The sequence below is a fragment of the Podarcis raffonei genome, chromosome 2 (assembly GCF_027172205.1).
Source record: "Podarcis raffonei isolate rPodRaf1 chromosome 2, rPodRaf1.pri, whole genome shotgun sequence".
Taxonomy (NCBI): Eukaryota; Metazoa; Chordata; class Lepidosauria; order Squamata; family Lacertidae; genus Podarcis; species Podarcis raffonei.
Window position 1 is genome coordinate 42,999,664 of NC_070603.1, and position 20,864 is coordinate 43,020,527.

The 20,864-nt window shown below is 40.0% G+C and overlaps 1 protein-coding gene across 3 annotated transcripts; it reads left to right on the top strand.

Moving 5' to 3' along the window:
* The first annotated feature begins 729 nt into the window (after positions 1-729).
* On the top strand, positions 730-20,864 carry AKAP8L (A-kinase anchoring protein 8 like). Of its 3 annotated transcripts, none has more exons than XM_053376243.1 (13): positions 730-852; positions 4,699-4,731; positions 6,223-6,460; positions 9,112-9,571; positions 10,032-10,149; positions 11,009-11,052; positions 12,317-12,371; positions 14,565-14,673; positions 15,105-15,246; positions 15,632-15,737; positions 16,703-16,833; positions 17,858-17,953; positions 19,664-20,864. In XM_053376243.1, exons 1-13 carry the CDS (start codon positions 840-842, stop codon positions 20,015-20,017), a joined length of 1,899 nt encoding a protein of 632 aa, XP_053232218.1. In that variant the 5' UTR covers positions 730-839; the 3' UTR covers positions 20,018-20,864. The 3 variants fall into 3 exon arrangements, with proteins under 3 accessions (XP_053232218.1, XP_053232219.1, XP_053232220.1); XM_053376244.1 differs by having other exon boundaries at positions 11,012-11,052; XM_053376245.1 differs by having other exon boundaries at positions 6,223-6,280.

The window sequence follows — 20,864 nt, forward strand, 5'->3', positions numbered from 1 at the left end:
TCACTGAGAGGAGCACAATTGCTACATCAAACTTTACATTTGGGGAAGCAGGCTACACCATGGTGTTGTGCCCCTCTTTGCTCTGTCCTCATAAGGGACACGACGCCATAGCGGTTCAGGCAACTGACACTCGAGCTGTCCTGCCCCCTCGGTATTTAAATTCCGATGCCGCAGCTTGAAGCCGTGGGGAGGGGGAGACTTATCCATAACAAGGCGCTGTAAAATGGTAGTCGTTGTGCCTCCTGAGCTTCCGTAGCCCGTCATATTCGGAAGAAGTTGAATTCCTTCCAGTTTATCTCGTTGATTATTCCCCCGCCCTCAGTCCACCCCCGTCCCCCGCGAGAAAGAGACGAACTAAGCTTCTCTCTTTCTGGCCAATAAGAGCAGCTGGTTGGTCCCGCCTCCTGAAAGGTGCGCAACAAGAGAAAGCGGACGGGCTGCATACTTGGGGACAATGAGTACAAATTAGTGCCCGCCGTTGCGCCGCTCCTCATGAGTGATAACCGCTTAGACCCAATGACCTCTTGGAAATCTCTAGCCGGTGCTGTTATTCGCTGACGGAACATGATTGGCATCCGCAATTGCCTTATAGGTTAACCGAAGTGGTTCTGATCGATGCCTCCCGTCTCTAATGAAATACGAGGGCTCCAGGCCTCTGCTCCCAATAGCGTGCGAGGGGGGCGGGACTACCCGCCGTAACCGCCAATGGCTGACCGGCTAGGTGAGCGAGCGCGGCCAACAGTGTCGGGAGGCGGGGCTAGCGAGCTGCCGTTGCCGTCTGGCGCAGGAGGTAACGGGTGTGAGGAGTGTGGTTTTGTAGTGGAGCCGCCACCGCCATCATGAGCTATTCAGGTGAGCGTCGGGGGCCGGGTGAGCGGAGGGAGAGAGGGCGGCCGCCTGTCGGGCGTGAGGGTGGGGGGCCGGGTTCCTCCCACCCACCGCGAGTGGGCCAAAGGGAGCGCAGGGCCCGGCCCTATGTCAACATCTCGGGGGTGGGGTCAGCAGCGCTGCCTTTCCCTTCTCTCCTGGCAACGCTGTGGTGACCCCCGTTCCCCGCGGGGGTGGGTTGCTGAGGTGTTTGCCAGGCGTCGTTTTCCCGTTGCTCCCGCCAAATAAAGAAATGGCGCGTGGGGGGCGGGGAGGTTCTTGGACGGTTTCAGGCTGTGCGCGCAGGGTGCGCCGCCCTCCTCAGCCGCCCGCCCCTCGTTGTGCGAATGTGCGGAGGGGATTCGGGGAAAGGTGAATGTCAGCATTGCTCCCCTGCGCCCGCCGCCTCAGAATCGGGGTGGGAGGGAAGGAAGGAGGGATGGATCTTTGCGTCTCTGCCGTCTTTGCACACGCGCACCCCACTGCTTGGTATCTGCGAGCGGTTATAATAGGAGTGGGTGTGGGAAGGTGGCGCAGGAAGGAAAAAAAAGGGGGGAACCTTCCCCCGTGTCCGATCGGTTATGGCTTCCCTTGGAATAACTGCCATTGTTTCCCCCTTGCTGAACCACCAACTAACACTCTTTGGGATTTAGAAAGGCTATTTGCCAAAGAGGAGTCGCTTTCTAAATAAAATAAAAAGGCGAACGTGGCATGTCCACTTGAATCCTAGCTGCCCGCTGTTCGTTTAGGTTTATGCATGCGCGATGTTATACGGTTATCTGAACTTGCGGTGTCAACATTTGCCTTTCTAGCCCTTAGGTTATGTAAGTGTGGAACCAAATCTATTTCATAAAATAAGAGGTAGGCTCTTCATTATCAGTATGGTTGCCCAGCTAAAGATGGAATTATATGCAATTAAAATAGTCTGGCACCTGTGCCCCAGTGCGTGTTAGTGCATACTTAAGACAAACCTGACTGATTTTTGTCAGAAAACTTTAAAAAAACCCTCATTTTTGTCTGAAAACTTAATAAAGCAAACCCAAACAGTTTGCTGGCTGCTTTGGACAGCTTTGGGGCACTTAGAAGTGATATAAATTCTTCCATAGATCACTTGCTAAGTCCCATATGTGACAGCCATGCAGGTGGTATTCATTCCCTCAGCATGTACCATGGTCAATATTTTTCTCAGTCGTTAATATTTTTATCAAAGGTAAAGGTAAAAATAGAGTATGGACTTCTCTCTTAAAGGTAGTTCCTTAACCCTTACTACCCACATAAGATAGTAGCTTCTCCCAGTTCTCACCTGAGATCTTTCCTTTCTCCTTCCAGCCTCTGGGAGACCAACATTTCCCTGATCAATATTTTTCTAACTAACCTCAATTAGTCATATTTTTGGCTTCAAATGTTTGAGTAGGGACTTGATACTGGAATGTGAGAAGCATGGGTTCTGTCCAGCTGCATGTCTGGAGTTCTATTTGCACAATGGGACTTCCTCTCCCTCCACATCTTCAAAATCTACTCTGGAGCATCCTCTGGAGGAGATTCTGAGGGTGGGGGGATTGCAGGGGAGAGGAGGGGAAAGTTCTGGTGTGCAAGCAGAAGTCTACTGTGCTAGTGAAGTAGCAGTACTGGAAATACTGTAATACTATATTTCTGTGAAGTTTTGACACATTATCTTTGTTCTGAAATAAAGATACTTTAGATTTTAATGATATGCCTAATTTGATGATTATCTGAGGAGTTAATCACTCCTGTTTTGATTTCAAATGGGTTATGATAGTTAAATGGAAAATTTTATTAGTGAGCAAGGTGCCGGGCTTACTTTGCACCAGGAATTCAACACCAGGAATACAAACGGGTGAAAGCATATGTAGTGTGCTTCTCACTGTGCTCCTGAGTAAAAGCAGTCATCCCCTTAAGATTGTGGGCAAAAATGCTGAGCCACAATCACATCCATCCATCCATCAAGTATGTATACAAGTTACTTGTACTGATTCTGTACTATAGGAGTTGTATTCTGTGTCCGCTAAATGGCTAAAAAGGTTCTTGTGCCTCACAATATTGCTGTGTCTTCTGGAGAAGCGCAGGTCCCTTAAGGTCTAATTCATCTTTCAGTAAATATATTTTTGATTAATTATACAAATCTAGTTGTTCAGAATTGGTGTGTTTTTCATCTTTAGTAAAAGGACTGTGTGCTAGGTTTCAGAGGACGACTGTTCTGGTACTAGTTGAACCTCTTTATAGGAGATTGTAGCAGTGATACATGCTTTACAGCTAGCCGTTGTAGCTCTTTGCTCCTTGTGGACTTTGATTCCTTTTAGAAGGGTAGTGTTGGAGTTAAAAGGCCTTCAGTAGAGTTCTGAATTAGTACCTAAATAGTAGTTATTGCTGCTTCAAGGTCAGTGCATTGTCATTTATAGTCTTGGTTTATGGAGAAGAGGGTGTCTGTTTATGTGCTCCTTCACACCTTCTGTGGGAATTCCCTATTATCTCCTTTTACAATGGTTCACTGTTATGTGATTGTTAGTGATTCTGCTAATGGATGTTCCAACGAAATAATGCTTAGGCACTCCCTTAGTAACAGTTACACAAAATAAATGAGGGTAGGGAAGGGATGATGTGTGAGATGGGAGAGACAACGAGCATGTGATCCTGTGGCCTATTCGTGATCTCTAAACTATAGTTTTACGTTACATATATACTGGCCTACAAATGATTACTCACTCCCTAATATTCCAAGCTAATGTAAATTAGCAATAATCTTTTTCTTATTTACTTCTGGTCAGAGTGCTTTGAAATGGAGATTTCACTGGATGCAGTTGAACTTGTAATCCTTATGCTATTGATTTAAACAGGATTGATTCATGACATTATCATTGAGCCTATTTTTGTCTGTGTAGTAGTCCCCACCATTCGGGCAGGTGAAGAAGATCTGAAGGGGATATTGATATATATTTCCAGCAATGTCCTTATGAATGCTAAGTAATTCTGTCTGAGCCTTACTTTTATCAGACTACAATAAAGTAATTAAAAACAATTATCCTAGTGTTGTGCCAGTTTGAGAATTTTCATGCACATGAGTATATGTATGCTGTAGAATGTGTAAAGAGATTCATGACAGAAATGAAAGAGAAACTTTTAGATAAAGTTGGAATACTGAGGGCAATGTTGACAGGAGGCTGAGGGATGAAAAATGTGCATTTGAAATGGCTTAAACAACCTTTTATTAATTGATAGTTTTTTAATTTAATAAACTATAAATTGAAAAATGAGATGCCATAGGTTACTAGTGGGATACATTCACAAGATGTTGTAGGCTGATAGGTCTCAATAGCTTTGTAATGTTTTTGCTGTGTATTGCTAAGGTATACAAACTTTGTTTGGATGCTTCTTGAACCTTCAGAAGTGCTAGATTCTTAGGATTCTGCTATCTCAACATACCATACCACCTTTTCCTACCCCCCCATGCTGTCTATAAACATAGCCTGGGATTTCCTTTGAGTGGCAGTGCTTGCCATAGTTGTTCAAGTCTGTGCTTGCCATAGTTGTTCAAGAGTACACACCAGATGAAAGGGTTCTACAAAATAATATTGTAGACTGCAGTGCAGATAGCACATTCTATCTGTCCACAGATCAAAAAAAGTCAATTAAAAGCTGTCAAATGAAATGAAGTTAGGTCAATTTTTGTTAAACTTTTTTCTTGTGATTTAACTGTCATTCAATGAATATTCATGCCAGGTCTGCTTAGTATTTTGAATAGTACTTTGGATAGATTGATAATAACCTTATAACTAACATGATTTTTTACCTCTGGGGGTATCTTCTTTCTAGGTTATGGAAACTGGAACTCTGGCACAAATAGAGGCAAGTACCATAAAATCTTAATTGACTGCCCATATGCATAACAGTTAAATCAAAAAGTAAATTCAGAACTAATGTAGAAATGTAACGGTTTTCACAGTTTTGGTGTATTTCCTCCTTTTAATATCTTCTGGCACTCATGCTCCTTTTATCCATCAATATTGTTAAGTCAGAGTTTATGTTACACTTGATGGCCCTGTCAGTGAGACTACTGCAGATTCTTACTTATGGCTGATATTTGATCATCTGTATGTTTAATTTGAGCATTAATTTATCTCCTTCCACCTCCCACGTGCTAATAATCATATTCATGTTAACTCAGAAATAGCCCAATTACTTCATTGAGATTTATCACAAGAAATGTGCATAGCATTATAGCCGAATTCCACTTGCTTGCTAGCTCTTTTCCAAATGTTCAAAGAATAACAAAGCATCATGAACTTTCAAGGGAAGTTCAGCTGCAATACTATATAAAGTTTGGGGGGAGTATGCCCCACTAAATTAAATGAGATTACTTCCGAATAACCATATATAGGATCCCACTGTTAAGCTAGAATTGTATAAACAGCAGGAATTCAACCCCTTGGAACAAAACGGGACGATTTCCAGTAAACATGTATAGGATGCAGTGTTAGTTTCAAATTATGAAGTGTGGGTATGGAGACAGTAACAATGGAGTATATAAATCATGGAAGGCATTCTGGGGATCCAGTTCTGCATTGTATTCTGCAGTCCAATTATTATTGTAAATGGCTTTGGGATGCCTGATGGGAAGCAATTCATAAATGAAATAAATTATAAGTGGTCAGTACTATTAGCTTGAATAACTTTATTTTACTGGATGTGATGAATTTTCATTTCCACCCTTAATCAGTTTTAGTTCTTAATTTGTGTCCTTACAGTATTGTGTGAAGATGAAATATGGTGTCTTGCAATTAGGTTCTCTTCTTATTGACACTGTTGTGCCACTTGCTAGAATTTTTTAAGTGATTTGAGAATATTTTATTGGCTATCCACAAATTCAGCAGATTTCTTATGTAAATGAATAATTGTAGATGCTGGGGTAGGTGCTGAGTGTCTCTCCTGAAAACTCCCCCCCCCCCCCGTCCTAAAGAGAGGTGGATCATTATCCAAGTTAAGATGTGCTGTTCATGGAGGCTGCCACCTTGGTCCCCTCTAGCAATCAGGATACAGCTGCCGGTATTGTTAATGGTGCTATAGTTGGAGGTAATACTAATGCTGTAGCAGCTGAGCCCTTTTGCAGATGAGATAAAAATGAAGGTTGACTTTAGCAGGAAATTTGCTATGTACTTTTTCCATAGGTAAGAAGATTAATATTTGGTAGGAGCTACAGAAAATGTTTGTCCAGACATTTTAGACACAGCTATATCCTGAAGAGGAGCATTCTTGACAGTGATAATCTTGCATTAGATGCTTATGTATGGCAGTCAATCTATGCTTACCAAAAAATTCAGTGACTGCTTCTCATTTCAGGTTACGAGGACTATAATTATGGATATGGATACAGTCAGGATAACTCTGGCAATTATGGGTACGGTATGGCCACTTCAAACTCTTGGGAAATGCCTAATTCAGATACAGACATGAACTATAACGCATCCACTGGCACCAGTGCTGATGTAATAACAAAATTTAACAAGCGCTTAGATATGGTGTCTCATCTAGAAACTGACACGATGCAAGGAGGACATTATGGCTCAGGTGGAGACAGGTGAGTGTAGAGACAAAGGTGAAAAGGTTCAGTAATAGTTATAGATCAGGGCAGTTTCTGAAAGACATGTTGATCTAATGTGCTGTTGCCTAAGAGCTGTTCCCTTTGTTCTCCGACTGATAGTATTGCTCTTTGCTTCATATCTTTGCTGTTGCTTATAGAGCTGGGGGGTGGGGAGGAGACAGAATTAGCCAAGTTGTACTTCCTCTGCCTTAGCTTTGAAAATAAGGTGCTTGTACAGTGGTACCTCAGGTTACAGACGCTTCAGGTTACAGACTCCGCTAACCCAGAAATAGTACCTCAGGTTAAGAACTTTGCTTCAGGATGAGAATGTAAATCGCACCACAGCGGCAGCAGGAGGCCCCATTAGCTACAGTGGTACCTCAGGTTAAGAACGGTTTCAGGTTAAGAACGGACCTCCAGAACGAATTAAGTTCTTAACCCAAGGTACCACTGTAAACATCTTTTAGTGAGGAAAGTTTGTTAATACTGTAACAGTTGATAAATTAATTGTAATGAAATATTCTGAAAGAATAGCAGGTTTTAGAAATCTCATATAGTTTTGGATAGGTCACTATTTTCACAGAGTGTATGTAAGGTACCATCAATGTTAATGGGATATGTGTTTAGTTGGTTACCATAACTTAAGATTTTGCTCCAGCCAACTGAAACAGAAAATAAGTAAATAGAGAATTCTTTAGAATCTTTTCTCAGTACATTTCTCATCCCTAGAAGTCATTAATAAATTGCTTAAGTTATTGTTCATACATAAGGAAGTTAACTTTGGATTGTTGAAGTGACTAGTGCTTATTGCTGTTAAGCAGGATATACGGTATAAAAAGATGTCAGAAGTATTTGCTTCACATTTATACCTGAGATTTTAACAGTTTTAGAGACATTGATTCCCAGACAGTTAGTGCACTTCACTAGAATGGCTATACTTAGGGTTTTATTGGTTGACAGTCCTGTTTCATGGATGCATTTCTAGAGGTCAGGTGAATGAACTATGTCTAAATAAATTGTATGTGTCGTTCCCTCTGGGAAAGGTGTCAAGGGGTCACTGTATTATAACCCGTTTTGTGTACATTCATGCAGCTTAGTGGAATCAAAGCATAGTACTTAAACTGTAATGGGTAAATTATGTATAGCATTCTGTACTGCTTTTCTATGTGTTGTCACTGTTTGTTTACCAGGTTCTAAAAGTAGCTTACAGTATCATAGAGGATGTTAATATTTTTTATTTTAAAATACCTTCGCTACTCCTTAATATTTATCTTACTGATATTGTGTCAGTTTTTAATTTATGACATTTTCATAAAAATAGAAGATGCAGGAGATTTACAGAAATCCTTAAGGGATTACATAGTATCAAATGTGATTTTGGTAGTGTATGCTCTCTATTTGCACTCATTAAAACAGCATCTCTTGCCTAAGAAAGGTAATTGTTGTAGATAGTTTTGCCAAATAGTATTTCTGTGTTTAAACTACAGATTTCATGTGCTGGAAGAGTATAAAAGATTGCAGATACTGACTCAGGTTGTCAGGCTCTGCTGAAGTTGCAACCCTGTGCACATTTGGAAGCCAGTGTGATGCATCTCCCTATTTTCAGTTCTATCATACTAGGCGAATATTAACCCAGCACTGTTAATTCTCACTTGAGAGCCTAGGTGAGCATTAGAGACTAAATAGCAGGAAGTTGAAATAGATTTATATTTTGGAAAACAATTTCATAGAAGGCTCAGCTACAACAGTGAGTAGTGCTATGATATAAATTGGCACAAGATAGGGTTGACAGATGGAATATTTGAGCTTACCCTGATAGCTTTTAGAATTACACTTTTTGTTCAGAGTTAGTTTTTAAAGTCTCCTCCTCAGCCATTGTTTCCTTTCCATGTCCTTGCTTTCAGATCCTTGATACAAAGCTTGACCGTTGATTTTTGCACTTGTGTTCTTCTGCAGCTTATGGAACATTCTTGTGAAATTGTGCTGGTTCAAAGCTCTCCTTTATAGAAACAAGTCAACTTGTTTGTCTCAGCCACTCATTCTAGTGAGCATAGAAAATGGAATTGTAAGGTGTACTCACATATTTTGTCTGCACTGAGCTTTCCTGCAGGCAAAATGTCATGTATAAGCATCTCTTTAGTATATAGATGATTTCTGCTTTCTTTTCTTCTTACTAAAACCACTTTATTTTCCAAACTGCTAATAATTTGTGGGAACCGACCTTGCATCCAGTGACTTCACTTGTTTTGCATAGCTGAACACCTGAAGTGATTGGAGTGTGAAACCAGTAAAAGGAAAAAAATTAAGAATTTGTATGACTCCCCCAAATTGAAAATATGTTTGTCAATCTGATCAGAGTGCTATGCTCTTTCTATGATTGACTGAGGCTAAACAGAACAAGAATTCTATGTAGCCTTATGTTGATTGCCCCCTCTATGTCCTTCCCCACTGCTATAATGCCCAAGGGAATAATTCTCATACTGAGTTAAAACCTCAGTTGAGCTTTGTTATTACCTTGACTCTAGAACAATTATGAGAGGTTGTTTCCTTTAATGTGACCTGTTTTACTGCCATTTTTGGCAGACACTTTAACATGGTGCTCTATATGCTACTGATTAGATTCCTTGCTTGCTGTGCAATTCTTGCAGGTATGATACATATGAGTCCTACGACTCAAGGCCTTCACTAAACGACCGTGATCTGTACAGATCCGGCTATGATTACAGTGAAGCTGAACATGACACCGACAATGCCTATGAAGGCCACTATGACAACTCCTATGGGAACCGCAGGGACCAGTACCACAACAGAGCACGTGACAACTTTGGCCACCGGGGTCAGAACTGGGCCAGAGACAGGCGAAATAACAGACCCATGGCTTCTGCATATTCTGGGCGCATGGGCGGACAGTGGAATGAACCGCCAGTGCCAATGGGAGGACGGGGCCATGGCCCCAATAGGCCCCCATCCCTTTTCTCCCACAAACTATTCCCTGAATACAACATGTTCCAGGGAATGCGAAGTTTCTCTGGCAACATGCGCTTTGGAGGAGGCGGCATGAAACAACGAATGAGGAGAAACTGGAAAATGTGGGATGCAGATTTTAAAGTAAGTACCTATGTGATCTTCTCCCACCTGTTTTCTGCCCCATTTTTAGGGACATTGCCCAGCAAGAGAACTGCCTAGAACTGAGTGCAAAGGAGTCTGTTTTGTAATTTAAACTGTTTTATTATAGGGAACATTTTTCTTCTCTGTCTCTTACATCTGCTTGGCACATCTTTATTTTAAACTGTTCTTTAGGAATCTCATTGTCTTCAGTATGCTGCCTTAACACCAAAAAGATTAATCACTGGATTTTAGTCATATCTAGGAAGTGTGACCTGGGATTCATTTGTTCGTTTCTTATAAAATAGGTCAGGTCTTAGGTGTGCATGTCTGTACCTGTTGAAATGAGTTTTCTTGAGTGTAGAGAACATAAAATGTGAATGAATGAACATTTCTTGGTTGGTGATAAGAGAACTTTTAGACTGTGCACGTGAGTAAAAACAGTCTTTTCTTTAATTCATAGAAAAAGAGAATAAAGAATGAGCCTACTGCAAATAAACGAAAACAGGCTAACAGTTCTGATGAGCCTGACAGTAAGGCAGCAAAAACTGATGGCTCTGACAACTCTGACTCTGATAATGGTAAGAGCAAATCACTGAAGCCTCCTGCCTTGTCTTCTTTTCATTGCACCTTAGTTTGCCAATATTGAAACATTAAAAAAAATAAAATTAAAAACTTTATTTAAACTGAAAGAAACCAATGATTACAGGAATATAATATAAAAGTAAGCTTCACATCATACTTTGGTTGTTCAGGAAAAGGGTGCATCAAGACAACCAGATTGCCCTCATCAGTGCAGGCAGACAACTTTGTGCACCAGTACTAAGAATATAAGAAATTAAGTCCTTCCACATAGCATATAATTTTCAGGGTCTTCTGAGCCATTAGAGACCTTTAAATAGTGGGTAATCTCTGAAATTGCTGTTTGTCCTCATACATTTGTATCAAATGGTGTTTTCCACCATTGTGTTATTAAGATTCTGATTGCAGCCCCAGCGTCCATGTTAGCAGGTCTTTTGAGCATGAATTACAGAAGCATCCTAGAGATTTAACTGAGAAACTCAGTGGGGCCATTACAATAACACTTTCACATATATTGGAATCTCCCTATAAATGTTAGTCCAAAATTTAGAAACCAGTGGGCATTCCCACCAGAGATGAATAAAGGTGCCTCTGCCCCCCACACAAGCGATCTAGCAAGAGTCCAGATATTCTAGAAATCAGTATCAGTGTCTGATGCCATGTATGCTGTTTTTTATCAATGTTCATTAAAACAAAACTTTTTGTGAAATATTTCAGGCCTGCAACCCTATACCCACTTACCTGGGAGCAAATATAATTGAACTCAGTAGAACTTGCTTCTGAGAAGTCATATATAGGGTTGCACTGTTACAGTCATTTTATAGTCTGTATAGTTACTTGATATGTTGTTCTTTTCAGAAGAGGGCCCTGAAGGAGAAGCTACTGAGAAGGGTTCTAAAAATGTGAGTCTGAATTTAGTCTTGCTACAAATACAAAGATTTATAATCCCAGTGTCTTATACATATATGATAGGAACAAGAGTTACAAATGACGTCCTGCCATGCTTGCCTTTCTGTTTAGGGAGAGACCATGTACAGTTCCTTTTTTCTGTTGTTCAGAAACCAGAGGCTAGTGTGACTAGGTGATGAATGAATGTTTAAAGAGCAAAGCTGACTCAAGGCATTGGTGCCCGAGGTGAACACAAGCTCATTCCTCAGCCTCACTACAATAAGTAGTATAATAATTTAAATTGTTGATAATTGGCTCTCCTTTAATGATTCTCATGATATGTAGACTGGGGTAACTCATTCACTTTGCTTTTTGTCAGGTCTGACACTGAGAAGACATACTTGGTGTTTTTTCAGTTATTTATTGAAGATTTAACGTATAGATCTATTACAAAATACATCTGCTTCCAAATAATCTATTATGTTGTGCTCAGATATAGGATGGACAGAAAGTGTTAGTGTGCAAATAGAGCGTGAACCCTATACAGATTGCATTGCTGGCTATTCATTGTAGGTGATTGGGATTGTGCCAGCTGACTCTGCTCCCATCTGATGTTAGTGCATGTTAAAGTTGGGTTTTGTGTGCATATAGCTCAATATATGTAGGTCTGATTTGTGTAAATTGTGTTCCCCAAATGTGAGAGATCAGATCTGGCCTGCATGCATAAGGCCCCCTCCTGTAATATGGCATTCCTTGCACTGGTGTCAGGCAGATGTAGTGATAGGATGGATGCAGCAAAAGGGGGTTAGGCCAGCTGACACAATTCCCCACCTTTTAGGTATGTTTGTGTATGGCTAAGAACTTAAGAAGGCATAGAACAGGAATGGCCCTCCAGATATTGGTGGACTACAACTTACATCATCTCTGACCATTAGCCATTTTTCAAATTTTAATTGCAGATCTTAGGATTTTGAGAGGTTTCTTAGAACATGAAATTCTTAAACAAATTCTGATGCAGCTACGGGTTTTTTCATTGCTCCTTGTTGCAGAGAATTTAAAGGATACTCACAATCACAGCCTACTATATTGATGTTTCTAGTAAATGGTAATTTTGTACTGTGGTTATGAACAGTGACTGTTTTTTGTCTAAGCCCCAAATCATCTTGGTAGCTAGCAGCACTCCTGATTACTTGATGTAAAGGTTATTTCTACATGTGTTGTTGCCTTGCCTGTAAGCAAGTGCAGCTCTATGCTTCAGTGTCTTTAATTACATTTTAGGAGGGAGAGGGAGAAGGAGGTGAAGATGAGGAAAGAAAAGGAGACTCTGAGAAAGGTAAGTTCAAATGTACATGCATTAGGGTACTTCTGGTGATTGTGTTATTTTTTGTGACAAGATGTGTGGAATATTGTGCAATTTCTTTCTGGGAACTTGGTGTATAGAATAACCAAATCACTGTTTGTATCCTTTGAATAATTTGGTGTACTGATTAATTTCTTTCTTTCTTTTTTGTTTGTATCTTTTATATTTATATTTTTCTTGTTTTGTATTTTTCTTTTTAGTTTTGAATATTTGGATGTAATGTTTAATATATGCTTTCTTTGTAATTTTTAAAAATGCAATAAAGATTTTTTTAAAAGATGTGTGGAATATTGCAGGAGATACGCGTTATTGTATTAGAGCATTTTATAAACCATTGATAAATTCCAAGTTTCAGTTTTTACATGTTGGTTCAGAACTAACCTAGCAAGTATTCCCTAATAATACATGTATCTTGAGTACAACACAATTAGTTAAATTTACAATGATCAAAATATTCAGGTAGAAGAGTTTTACATTGTGATGTTAATTCTAGCAATTCCCTAGACTATTTGTGGAGGTAGGCTATAACTGTTTTGAGCTAGTTTCCAGTACCAATGTGGCTATGCCTTCAGCATGCACAGCAGATCACTTCCAGACAGTGAAATTATTCAAAAATAATAGCTCCCAGAAGCAATAAAAATCTGCCAGTTGGCTATGCTGAATATTGTTACACATCATCCTAATCTCCGAGTGGTGCAAGATTATAGAAGTCCAGGCACTTACCCAGTGTTTGTGTTTCCCTTGGAAATGAGGCACAGCAAAGACTGTGGTTTCTTGGATATATGGTTTATTTACATATGTATACAACCTGAGCCTATGGTAGGGGTTCATAGCATTACACTCCAAGATGTACTCGCTTCATCCCAGTCTTAGATGCCAGCAGAAATCAGCCATGGCCCTCTGTCACCCTGCTCCAGTTTGCTGCCTTGAACAGACTGCCACCTTTTCCCTCACATCATTCCCAGCTGCAATCCTATACCACTACTCTCCTTCCAACCCTGGCCTTTGTCCTGCAAGCTAGCTATGACTTGATGGCTTACACCCATTAGTCCTCCAGCACAAAGTACAGTCATACCTTGGGTTACAGCTGCTTCAGGTTGCGTTTTTTTGGGTTGTGGACTGCCGAAACCCGGAAGTACCGGAACATGTTACTTCCAGGTTTCAGCAGTCACACATGTGTGCTGAATTGCAACCCGCGTGTGCACAGACACAGGTTGCAAATGTGCATCCTGCACGGATCATGTTCGCAACCTGAATGTCCACTGTATTTGCCTTGTTAATTGTCCATTACCTTCCTTTTGTTTTCCTTGATGGCTCTTCTCTGAGGTGTTTTCCTGAACTTGAAACTGGTTTGGCCTGTACTACAACCTTTTGCTAAATCCAGTGTTTGGCACCCATGCATTAGAACTGGGGTCCAGGAACCCCACAAACTCATAACAATATAGAAGGAGGGGTTGCTGGTTTGTTTCTGTTCTCATTTTTTATTATATTTTTGTGTGGTTGATACTGTAATTCTATTTTGTGGACAGCACTGAGATCTATGAGTATAGGGCAGTATACAAATGTAATAAAAAATAATAATATAAGCAGCAACACTTATACCTGGAATAACCTGAAGAGAATTCTACTGTGTGGGATCAAGCTCAGAGTTCGTCTAAACTGTAACTCACACTTTATCCTTTATCCAATGACCAGGCAGATTCCTATTTAATATGTAGTACTTTCCAATTAACCTGTGAGGCAAACTAAATGTTTTTCTTCTCATATAAACCATCACTGAACAATTGGTTTTGTGTATCCCACAGTTGTGTCTCCCAACAATTATATTTGTCTTAAAATTTTAAGTAGCAATTATGCTTCCAAGTCTGATTAAACTCCAGGAAACTAGCATTTTGTGAATTATTTTATTTTAAGTAGCAATTATGCTTCCAAGTCTGATTAAACTCCAGGAAACTAGCATTTTGTGAATTATTTTATGTATTCATTTAGAAAATTTACAGACTATTTTATTTTTTTAAAAAAACTATTCAAGCGGTGTACAGATAAGTTATAGTATGGCCTCTTCACTGAAGGTAGATTAGGAACCTGGAGCCCAATCTTACCCAGGAGTTCAGTAAGGTCCATGAGTAGGTATTCTTTAAAAATAAACTGATCTTATTCATGTAGGAGCTATGACCATTCAAGAAGAGATCAGTCAAATCAAGCGCAAATTGCAAGCTGGTAAGAAAACTCAAGAGAGGCAAAAAAAAAGGTATCGTGATCGGATGGTGGAAAGGTAAGTCCAACAAGTTGTTGGTGGTTGATGTTTCATGTTGTACTTTCAAAAGTTTTTCAAAGCTTTTATAACATTTAAAAACAAGCAATTCTCTGTTTAAATAATAATAATAAGCCAATGCCCTTCCAGTGCTCTACATCACAGCTGTACTGAAGTTCTGTGCAGTCTTGGGGATTGCTGGTAGGGTTAGAACAAGAAGTTGGAGGGTTGATGGTCTCACGTATTCACCAACAACAGTTTCAGGATACATGGTCTATAAAGAGTTCAATTGGGAATAAGACAGCAGTGTTGCCTATTCAAGCACACCTAGTGTATTGTAGTTCTTTGCTATAGTAAACTATATCAGCTTGACTACATAAAGGAAACTGGAAGTTTTCAAATTACTGCTGTGCAGATAAAAAGATTTTTCTTTATTTGATATATCTTAACAGGATTCAGTTTGTATGTTCGTTGTGCAAGTATCGCACTTTCTATGAGGATGAGATGACCAACCATTTGGAGAGCAAATTCCACAAGGAACACTTTGCATTTGTTGGAACCAAGCTGCCCCAGCAAACAGCTGACTTCCTCCAGGTAGGCTTTTTTTTTCTTTGAGCATTCCATTTTCCTTTAGATATTAACATGCAAAGCTAGAAGTGGCACTTTGCTTCATTTTCCCCAGTCCCTCCTTGTCATTTGGTTTTTAATTATTTCAAGTGGGGCAAAAAATGTACTTTTGGATGACTATCAGAGTAGAAAACATCAGCATCTCTCAGTTCATCTGTGCTGCTATTGCATTTTTCAGTACACAACACATCCACACCATTACCTTAGTTCTTGCTTTTGAGAGAGATGGGGGAAAGGAAAGGAAGGCATAGCTTTGATTGTACTGTATAGTAATCCTAGCATGTTGTGCATTGGGCCAGGCCAGTATGGTATTATGCACTATTGAGTCTTCATAAGCTTTTCTGCAATGCAGGAGTATGTTGCTAATAAAACAAAGAAGACAGAAGAACGCCGTAAAGCAATTGAAGATATTAATGCAGTTATACAACAGATCTACAAAGACCAAGATCTTACCCAGGGTAGGTGTCTTAAAATTCAGCTAAAAAGCAATACATACTGTTGTTTTCTTGGGTAAAAATATTCAGTTTTCATTCAGAAAAATAGGATAGAGAATAGGAAGCAATTCCGTAATGTTCTGTGTGAGAGAAAGATATCCCTAAATTAACTTTGCTATTAGCTGAGATGGATATTGAATGCCCCCCCCCCCCGCATTTTGTTCCTTTGGTACAGTCAAGGGGGGTGTTTATGTGTGCAAAACAGTCATTGTGTGTACGGTAGGATAGGTACTTTTTAGAGAGAGAATTTCCCCCACTGCCCCTGAGGAATGGAAGTCTGTTATTTCACCCTCCTATATATTTTCCTGCTATCAAAGGTTTCCTATAGGAATCTTATGGCCCTCCAGACGTTGCTGACAGCGTTTGCAACTCCCATTGTTCAGGTGCATTTTGCAACAGAGAATTTCATTAATGCAAGCAGTTTTTGAGCTCTGGGTACAGTACTTGCACCTAAGATTTCAGATTAAAACTGCCACTGCTGGAAGGAAGGGAGGACCTTTTTCTGCCTCCCCACTTCCAACTACTCTCTGAAGACCAGAGAAGGGACCCTCATAAGAATATTAGGGGGGCAGGCAGGGGAAGTATGGCTTTGTTTTTTGCAGCCTTCAAATGAGGACTAGACCGTGTGAAAAATGAACATAAGATTTTAGCTGCAGTTTATTAATTTTCAGCTTTGTATTCTTGTTATTAAGAAGCACACCTAGACACTCAGTTGCGGTACCCATAACCTAGGTTTAAGGTGCCATTTAGCTCCTAGTTTTCATATCTCAGTTTCTAACACTGGTTACTGTATTACAGTGCTCATCACCCCTCACCATTGACATGGTGGCTGGGGCTTATAGGAGTTTGTGTTCCCACAGCAGATGGCCATGGGTTTTCCATATGCGTTCTACAGTCTGTAATATTATGGCTTCTTTAACTTTTCTCAGACATAGGTATGGAACATTTTGTAAAAAAGGTGGAGGCTGCTCACTGTGTTGCTTGTGACCTCTTCATTCCGATGCAGTATGGAATAATCCAGAAACATCTGAAGTCCCTTGATCATAACCACAACCGCAGAGTAAGTGGATTTGTTGAATTAGCTGTTCACCACAAAAACACACTGGAGAAGCTTGAACAATCACTGCATCATTCAACTTTATAATGGCAAAAGCAGATGAAGACTAAAGCAATTGAATAATTTAGGGGCTTTAATGCTTATTTTAACATAAATATACTTTAAAGAGCATGCTTAAGAGACTATAGTATCTATTTTAAATATATATATATCAATATAGTATAGCTACTCTCCTGGCAGTAATATAGCCACTAATGGCATCCCATTACTTCCAAGCAGTTCTTTGACTGCAAATGTAGCTCCTGCTTGGTTTTGTTAAAAAACACACACACCAAAAACCTGCTTCATTAAATTTTTAAAGAAGTCTTTGAGTTGCAAACTGATAATTTGTTCGCTGAAATTCAGTACCCTTAAGCTAAAGAACTTTAAAAGTGCATTGGCTAATAAAAATTTTATGTAGACTTTTTGATCTGTTTTGTTAAACACTAACTTATGAAAGAGAGGTGTGTATATCTTGCTTCACACAGTGGGCATAGGCTGTGGAATCAGTTGATCGCTGCAGCTCAGTACATGTCTCTTTCTTTTGTGTTACCCAGTGTTTACTGGGAGAGGTGTGGTACACATGCCACAAACAGACTTACACTGCCAAATATAAATTTGCCCTCAGATGTTTGGTTGGATATTAAGGTTCAGAATTAACAGTGGATAGGGTCCGGTGAATTGACAGGTGAGAAAGCAGTTTTTTTCCTTCTCAGCTTCCACAGTCTAAGTCTAGGGTGGGGAACCTTTTTGGCTCCACAGGCCTGATCATTCTCAGGATCTGCCTTGCACACCAAATTTGACCTGTCAAAATCAATTTTGCTTGGAAAGTAGGAGGAGGTTTGTGAGTCTCCTTCCCACATTAAATAGTTCCTGATGAAAATGTGTGAAAAGTTACTGTATTTTGGAAGGCCTGTCTTGGTATAAAAAAGAATGAAATGTAGGTACATTTTGTGCAGACCATTTATTTATGTATTTTGTCTTCTAGGCTATGATGGAACAGTCAAAAAAATCATCATTAGTAGTTGCAAGAAGTATTCTTAACAATAAACTTATCAGCAAGAAATTGGAGCGATATTTGAAGGTAAAACGTATAAACATAAGAACGGCCCACAGAGGGGTTATGGGCAGAATCCAAAGTGGCATGAGCAAACTTGATGCTTGCACTGTATAACTTCTTTCCTTCTACCTGCAGCCACCATGCATTCCTGAAATCTGCTCCAAAGGGTACCCTAGCCCTCCAATGTAAATTTTGAGGGTGCATGGAGGGCTTCAGGGAAGAAGTGTGTAAGGAGAAGTCTGTTCCACTCACACACATGTTGGATACAACTCCCCCCCCCAAAAAATATTGCTATGTTAACAATGGGAAAGCTTTTATTTTTTATTTTTTAATATTAACTGAGTTTTAATGTATTTTCCGCTAATCTCCATTTTATCTCTCTGCTTCATAGTGCACCCTCTCTTCTCCATGCCTTACTATAAGGGCACTCTCAGTTTCTAAGTCTTAATTTCTCTCTGCAGACCAATGAACCCATTCCTTTTTCCATTTCCCCATCTGTACGTGTCTGCACCTCCAACTTCTTAACTTCCCTATGTTTTCTTACTACAGTGGTACCTCTAGTTACGGTCTTGATCCATTCCGGGGTACCGTTCACACCCTGAAAAGTCTGCAACTAGAGCACCGCAATAGAGCACTTCTGCGCATGCACGAGATGCGCAGAGCGCTTCTGCGCATGGCGAAACCCGAAAGTATACACTTCCGGGTTTGCCGTGTTTGTATCCACAGACTGACGTAACAAGAGGTACAACTGTATGCAGTTCTCTGCATCTTACAGTGGTTTTTTTCTGTTTGCACCCAGTTTCTGTATACACTTTAAAAATCACCTCTCTCTCATTTTGGTTTCTTTCCTATTGTGTTCCCCCTCAAAATACTTTATTGAGAATGGCAGCAATAGCCCCAGGATATCCACCTTAGTGAAGGGTCCACAGATGCAGATGGACCATGTAGCATGCTTAGTATGCTGCAGCAGGCTTGAAAGACATCTCTGAATCCAGGAAGAGGAAGTGTTATATAGGCATTCTCTCATTTCCAGTGCAATTTGGAAGGGTTTCAGTAGGCATTATATGTTCTTGTAAAGATGTGGGAAAGGGCCACAAATGATGGGATGTGGAATTTCCCCAAGTAGCTGCAAATAGAAGGGAGGAGACCACAATCAGTCTGTGAACTGGGCATTGGGCACACCTAGACTGTACTCTATGGAGACTTTTAACAACTTTTGCAAAATGAACAGTAATTGCTGTGTAAATTGCAAGATATTTTTAAACTCTTTATAATTTGATATGTACCCACCCACTGGAGTGGGATGACTTTTTAAATTTGTCACATCCTGGAGGTTAAAAGAAATGAGTTTGCTTGTATAATGGAGAACACATTCTTGTTTTCAGAAAGATTATTGAGACACTTGTTGGTTGAAATGCCATAGTCCCCCCAAAAATGATCAGGGATCTTTCACTTGTATCAGAGACTTGCTTATATCTACTAGTCAAAGAAAAGGAATGAAAGTTTCCTGATTTCTTGTTACTTTTGTATTTGATTTTCTTCAGGTTCTTAGTTTAAAGCATACCAAAAATAAATAAATTAGTGCAATAGTCAAGGCCTTAAAATTACTTTTATGTGATGGCCCCACTCAACAACAGAAACATGCTTACCCAGCTATATATTGTAGACTGCTCAGTTCCTTAAAGTGTGTGATGTTTAATGCTGGGTGTCAGGTGGTTCTGATTTGTTTTGCAGGGGGAGAATCCCTTCACAGATGATCCTGAAGAGAAAGAGGAACATGAGGAAGGTGAGGCAGGAACAAGTGGAAATATGGAGGAGGGAGCAGCTGAAGGTGAAGAAAACAAGGTTGAAGAAGAAACCAAAGGTGGAGACAATCTGGCTGAGGAAGACGTAGTTGAAGAAGGTACTGCAGAAAACAAAGGAAATGATGATGAAGAACCACCACCAGGACAAATGGAAGAGCAGAATTTGAACACATCCCAGGAATCATTTGCTGCTGAGCAGGAGCAAGAATATGATGAAGAAGAAGAAAAAGAAGAAAGAAAAGGATTCATACCTTCAGAGGATATGGAACCACCTGATGAGTGAACTTGCACAGAAGGTTGAAGCGTTTTGAGACTCTGCATTAAAACTTTTTAAACCATAACTGTATTTGTGACACTACATGGCACGCAGCTTTGTTTCTCATTGACTACATTTTCACCTAGTTACAGCACTTGAAAGCCTTTATCTGTAAAGTGTTTTTGGAAATAGCTTTTTTTAACCAAATCTTCATTGTATTAGCTAGGTTTTGTGCAGTACAATTTTTAGGTGGCTTTATACTAGGAAAATACCCCCCCTCCTTTTTGAGTAAATAACTCAAAACCAAATTGTGTTAATTGGCTTCCAACTTTGGGGGGAGGTAATTGTCCTCTAATTTTCTCCCCCCTCCCCCTTTAACTTTGTATATAGTTGAAGATGTTTTTGTTCCCTAGCCAGCCGTGTCTGGATATGTCAATAGCAGAATTCTGGGTTTTAAATTCTGCACGGTCGGAGTAACTTCCATGCAACTGTAGCATTCTTCTACTCTACCTTTTTACTTTTAATATGCAGAAGTAATACTTGGGGGTCAGCACAATAGTTTTCCCAGTGCTTTTATTTAAGGATGAATTCTTCCAGTGGATTGAGATAATATTAGGATTACCTGTACATGTGGGTTTTTGGAAGAAGCAGCCACATGAAGGATGTGCAGGAAGCCTCAAAAAGGGATAAATGCATCCCAGCACATTCGTAAAAGGCAATTCAGCATTACTCTTTTTGAGTTTTGTCCTGATGTTGTTTAGGGGACATCATTTATGCTGCTTGCCTTAGATTGCTATTCTGTAAATGAAGGCTATGGTAGCCCATATGAAAGATGAAGAGTGTTACAGAAACATTAAATATTCCCTTCAATGCA

What these genes read in the sequence shown, in the direction of transcription:
- AKAP8L (XM_053376243.1), top strand. An exon ending in TGTGGGATGCAGATTTTAAA is followed by an intron (nt 9,572 to 10,031) that starts GTAAGTACCTAT and finishes TTTAATTCATAG; the next exon opens with AAAAAGAGAATAAAGAATGA. An exon ending in CAACTCTGACTCTGATAATG is followed by an intron (nt 10,150 to 11,008) that starts GTAAGAGCAAAT and finishes TGTTCTTTTCAG; the next exon opens with AAGAGGGCCCTGAAGGAGAA.